Consider the following 6,064-nt stretch of genomic DNA (forward strand, 5'->3'; position numbering starts at 1 on the left):
TATGTTACATGTGACTGCACCATGTCAGATAGATGAGATTACCCTATGTATGTTACATGTGACTGCACCATTTCAGATAGATGAGATTACCCTATGTTACATGTGAATGCACCATGACAGATATATGGGATTATTTATGTATGTTACATGTGACTGCACCATGTCATATAGATGGGATTATTCTATGTATGTTACATATGACTGCACCATGTCAGACATATGGGATTATTCTATGTATGTTACAAATGAATGCACCATGTCAGATATATGGGATTATTTATGTATGTTACATGTGAATGCACCATGTCATATAGATGGGATTATTCTATCACCGGTGACCAGAACAAAACGAATCTGAAGCACAGGTGCGACAGGGTGGGAGTCCTGTGGAACCCTATGGATTTCGTAGAAAGAGAGATAACAAAGGTAAGTTCTTACCATCTCTCTACTTTTCTACCTCAGGGTCCATAGGGTATCCACAGAATACCTTGGGGATCTCCCAGAGCAGTCCCTTGAAGGGTGGGGACGATCCTGTGCAGAAAGGAGAATCCACTGCCCGAAGGAAGCAACCTGAGAGGTAAAGGTATCAAAGACATATACCTCACAAAAGGTATGGACAGAAGACCACGTTTCTGCCTTACAAAGCTGAACAGTCGAGACGCCACGGCAAACTGCCCACGAAGGACCCACAGACCGAGAAGAATGTGCAGTAACAGAGGGAGGTACAGGAAGGCCCTCATGAGCGTAAGCCTCAGAAATCATCATACGAATCCACCTAGCCAAACACTGTTCAATGGCTGGCCATCCCTTCTAGTGAAAACCATAGAGTAAAAACAAGGAGTCTGACTTCTGAAGGGAACTGGTAAGGTCCACATAAATCCTGAGAGCACGTACCACCATCCAATGAGGCCTCACCTGCCGAAAGGTCAGGAGAGGAGAGTTAAAGTCCGGCACTATAATTTCCACATTAATGTGGAAACTAACCACCACTTTATGAAGGAACGAGGGCAAGTCTGAAGCACTGCACTGTCCTAGTGAAAAATCAGAAACAGAGGGTGATAGCAGAGAGCCCCCAAATCTGACACCCTTCTGGCTAAAGCAAGAGCCAGAAGAAACACAGAATTTGCTGTAAGTTATTTGAAATCCACTGAGCCCAGGGGTTCAAATAGAGGTCCCTGGAGATCCCGCAGGACCACAGCCACATCCCAAGGAGCCACAAGAGGGACAAGGGGAGGCTGACTGCGAAGGATGCCTTGCATAAAGGTGCGGATATCAGGAAGAGGAGCAATCCTACACTGGAACCACACCGATAGGGCAGAGACATGCACCTTCAATGAGGCAAGGTGGACACCTTGATCTAAGCCTGCCTGCAGGAAAGCCAGAACTCTGGATATCCGAAACACCTGGGGAACGTACCCTTTAGGGCGAGGCAATTCAAAGTAGGTATGCCACACCCTGTGGTAAACCCTGACAGAAGCAGGTTTCTGAGCTCTGAGCATGGTATTAACCACAGAGCTGGAAAAACCTTTGGACCTCAGGAGGGATGTCTCAAGAGCCATGCCGTCAATACAGCCGAACCAAATCCAGGAAAAAGCAAGGACCTTGAGACTACAGGTTGACAGAGAGACTATGAAGATCTGATTACCAGTGACGTCTGGGCCACACTGGAGCTACAAGCAGGATCATGCCTCCTTCTTGCTTTAACTTTCGAAGTACTCAAGGAAGAAGGGAGAATGGAGGAAACAGGTACGCAAACTGGAAGGTCCACCATACTGACAGAGCGTCTACCAAGAGAGCCTCTGCGCATCTAGTTCTGGACCCGTACACAGGCAGCTTGTGAATGTGTTGGGAGGCCATAAGGTCTACCACTGGATGGCCCCACTTGTCCACTAGGAGCTGAAACACTTCTTGGTGAATAGACCATTCCCCTGGATGCACGTCTTGACGGCTGAGGAAGTCCGCTTCCCAGTTGAGTACTCCTGGTATGAACACTGCCAATATGGCCGGGAGATTGCCTTCCACCCATGTCAGAATGCATGACACCTCTGTCACTGCGGCCTGACTTCGAGTTCCTCCTTGACGGTTGATGTAAGCCACAGTCGTAGCGTAGTCTGACCGAACCTGCACAAGCTTTCCGTGAAGTATGAGTGCTAGAGGGCAATGAAGACTGCCTGAAGTTTCAATATGTTAATTGGTAGCGCAGACTCCACTGCTGTCCACTGACCCTGAAAGAGTGTGGACCTGTCAAAAAGCGCCCTGCCCTCACAGCCTTCGGGAGCCGTTCTCACCCGCGGGACGCAGTGTCCCGCGGGTGGAGAAACATCCGGTGACCCGGTCACCGCCGGAGAATAGACGCCGGGTGCATGCTCCCTGTCTGCAGGGCTTGGGGACTGCCCGGCGTGTCCGTAAGTGCCGGGCACGCCCCCAAGAGTGACGAAAAGGGGACGCGTCTTATAGACACGCCCCCTTTTCCGATGACCACGCCCCCTTGTCGGTCGCGCGCGGCATGCCCTCTCTTGCTCCGGCGCCCTGCCTCCCGCCGGAGCTAGAGGGAACACTATATAAGCAAGGACTGTATTGCTTTCTGGAGTTGTAGAGCCTCGTCATAGTCTGACAGAGGACCTGTGCAGAAAAACTGATAGGGAGGCCTTCCGCGTAAGAAGAGTCCCGTTAGGCTGAGGACTTATGCTTGGACCTGGCAGTCTTCTTGAGGCCTGTCTGTCTAGGGAAGGGCTGACCTGTAGGCTCACCTTGGGGCCGAAAGGACGAGGTCCAGGACCCCAAAGTAGTATAAGCCGAAAGCAGACACGCATACTTAGCCGCTGCCAACGTATTCACAATCTTGTCCCAGTGTGGACCAAACAAGATTTCACCATTATAAGGCAACCACTTCAATCCTTTCCTAGAGTCCACGTACGCTCTCCAAGAGCACAGCCCTAAGGAACTGCGAGCTGACACAGCAGCAGCCGAAATCTAGGAAGCTAAGAGACTGACATCCAAAGCAGTCTCATTAATATATGTGGCTGAATCACAGAGCTTACACCCAAGAGTTGATCTCTGGTGGCATCCGAAAGAAGGATTCCACTAGGGAGTCCGTCCCAGAACTCTCCTCGGCCATGGCCAGCCTGGGGGCAGCCCCTGAAAGAGAATACATCAACCCTTTTATCCGTAACAACACTGACAACACTTGTTGTGAAGGCTACAGAAAAAAAAGGTATAGTTATATAGTCTGACAGAATAGAAATACAGACAGCGCTAGCATTTTAAAGTCACATATAATGCAGCAAACACATCTGCATAATGGCACTATAATCAACTACACAGACACAGAGGGCCTGATTCAGAGCCGGACGCTATTTGCGCTCGCTCGTTCAGAAAAAAGGGGTGGCTATTCAAATTAACCGTTTGCTCTTTGCGGTCTGTTCACGCCTCTATGTCTGAACGAGCGAACAAAACTTGCGGTCGTAAATTTGAAAAAAAATGCCCCCTGGCCGCTCGCATCATACGTCATGTCCGCTATTTATTAGATTAATCGAGTACATCGAACAGCGTATGAACTGCTCGCTATTCTTGTGGTTGGTTTTTCCTACCGCAATCTTGCGAGCAGTTCTGACTATAAAATAACCAAGTGACGTGGTCAATGACGCTGTTTTAGTTATGCACACCCTTAAAACGCCCGTTTTGACCTTTAAGCACGCCTGCGTTCTGAATTCCACTCCCCGTTTTCAAGCACCTTCCCGTTACCACCCACATACTCCTAGTCCTGTCACTCAAAATAGCAGGCATTCGCTATTTAGCGAACGATTTTCGGCCGCACTGACTGGTTCGCGCATGCGTATTACAATCCGTACGCATGCGCAGATGTGCGAACATCGCTCATAACGAACGAGCGGCCGCTTACGAGCGGCTCTGAATGAGGGCCAGAGTCTGGTAGCAATAGTGCTGCACACACCGACCTTATCATTGAGGAGAGGTATGCAGGGGGACCCGGGCCGCATATACCAAGGAAACCATTCTGCCTAATAGAAAATGGCCGCCGTCCAGGGGAGGAACTCTGTCACAGACCGCTGCGGAAAGGTGCTGTGAGCAGCGGGGGAGGCTCCGGCTGTGTGACAGGGAAGGTGCTCTCCCCTGGCATGCTATAACCCCCGGGACGCTGGAGCGTATCCTCACCGCTGCAGCCAGACGTCCCTGGTGGCCTAGTGGTAGTGCAGGCTCAGTGCCCAGCTCCACGCACAGCCGTCCCCAGGAAGCCCACTACTCTGGGGACAATGAAGGACCGTGAACCAGCAGGCGCCTACCACAGACGCCAGCTGTTTACCTGCAGTACCCCCCGTGCAGCCCAGCCACAGTCCCAGGCTTCATGCTAGCGGAAACCCCAGAAGCCCGCCGAGATCCCCGGATCAGTAGCGGCGTCTCGGCGCCAGCGGGGTGTCGGAGCGGCAGCACGGACATCCATTGGACTGTTAGTGCTGAAGATTTTCTGGGGCTGGTAACAGCCCCTCCATGCAGTGCCCCGATTCCGGCCGGGCACCTACGAAACTGACGGTGCCTTGGCCAGGGGGTGGGGTATAGGAGATGGGGGCCCCCAGGCCAAGGAAGAATATTTTAACTGTAGTGTCCGATGATCACCGTCCATCACCTATAACCCCAAGGTATCCTGTGGAACCCTGAGGTAGAAAATGGGTTTAAAGAATTGGGTCTGGTTCTTCAGGGGGCCATATGGATGCAACAAGTGTTTTAAACTTCGCACGTGACCGCAGCAGGCGTTTTTTTAATGATTTAAAAAAACACATGCTGCGGTCACATGTAATGTTTAAAATACATCTATACGGCCCCCCGAAAAACCAGACCCAATACTTTAAACCCATTTTCAATGTTTTTTATTTTCTCCGCAAAATATTTGCGCGGTCGCTTTTCGGCAAAGTACGCAACTTATGAAACAAATTTGTGGTAATTTTATTAGGGAAGTGTCCAAAGGCTTCTAAAAGAAATCCCCACATTTTTAGGCAAAAATAGGGATTTTGCTATTCTTTTCTCCAGGTCTAAGATGGAGAAAACGTTTCTCCTGTTTTTCACTATAAAAGTGCGATAAATTATCGCGGGGTGATAAAAATCGGCTGATTGTCGGCCGATAATTATCGCCGTTAATTGAATACGGCCCTTAGTGTGATATATATATCTATTCCCCATACCTCTGAGCACTGTGCCATGATGTATTTGTCTGACCATAAATGATACAGATAATCAGTATATACGTCTCCCATCACACAGCTGGTCAGTGCTGATGGGTTATTGGCCCTGGTTAGACCAGGCTTTATATCCTCTTTCTGTTACGTTCTGTGTATTTCCTGACTTATTGCGCTATACAGATAACACCTCGGTCATTTCTTACTGACACTATTACAGGTTATGTTATATTATTAGTAGGGTGAGTGCCCCAAAATATAGAGAGAACTTCCTGCTTCTGTTGTTACCTGTATAATGATAATGCAGCACCAGAGTCTGCTACAGCTGTATATTAGTAACAAAAGGTTCTGCTGCACCTGTATTACAACTACACTGGTGACTGCTCCACCTGTATAAAAATAATGCAGCACCAAAGTCTGCATCATCTGTATTATAAAACCATAAGGATCTGCTCCACCTGTATCATACCATTATAGCAACACTGGGGTCTGCTTTACCTGTAAACATAGTGCAGCACTAGAGGCTGCTCCAGCTGTATTATAGTAACACCAGGGTCTATTACTTCTGTATTATAAAGAACACTAGTGTCTGCTCTACCCATATAATGATAATACAGCACCACAGTCTGCTCCCCCTGTATAACAATAATAAATACCATCACCTGCTGCTTCTTCCTCCTGCTGGAACCATAACCCGGAAGTTGCAGTAAATAGAAGAAACGCCCCCTCTACATAGCCCCGCCCCTCTCCTCTGGATGTTACTATAACACATGTCTACCCCGCCCCCAGTATCATAGTGACCATCCCCCTCCGTGCGGTGATTGGCAGCAACGAGTAGCAAAGTAGGAAGGACGTCCTGTAACTAAGCAGCTACC

General features: G+C 49.1%; 1 protein-coding gene across 1 annotated transcript in view; it reads right to left on the reverse strand.

Annotated features, from left to right (window-relative positions):
• LOC148450974 (uncharacterized) overlaps positions 1–6,064 on the reverse strand; it is a 93,566-nt gene that overhangs the window by 12,761 nt on the left and 74,741 nt on the right. Inside the window, 1 exon segment of the mRNA XM_088462426.1 lies at positions 488–570. Coding sequence (XP_088318552.1) covers positions 488–570 — 83 coding nt within the window.

Source organism: Taudactylus pleione, unplaced genomic scaffold, assembly GCF_031769625.1.
Source record: "Taudactylus pleione unplaced genomic scaffold, aTauple2 ptg001238l, whole genome shotgun sequence".
In the NCBI taxonomy this organism is placed as follows: domain Eukaryota; kingdom Metazoa; phylum Chordata; class Amphibia; order Anura; family Myobatrachidae; genus Taudactylus; species Taudactylus pleione.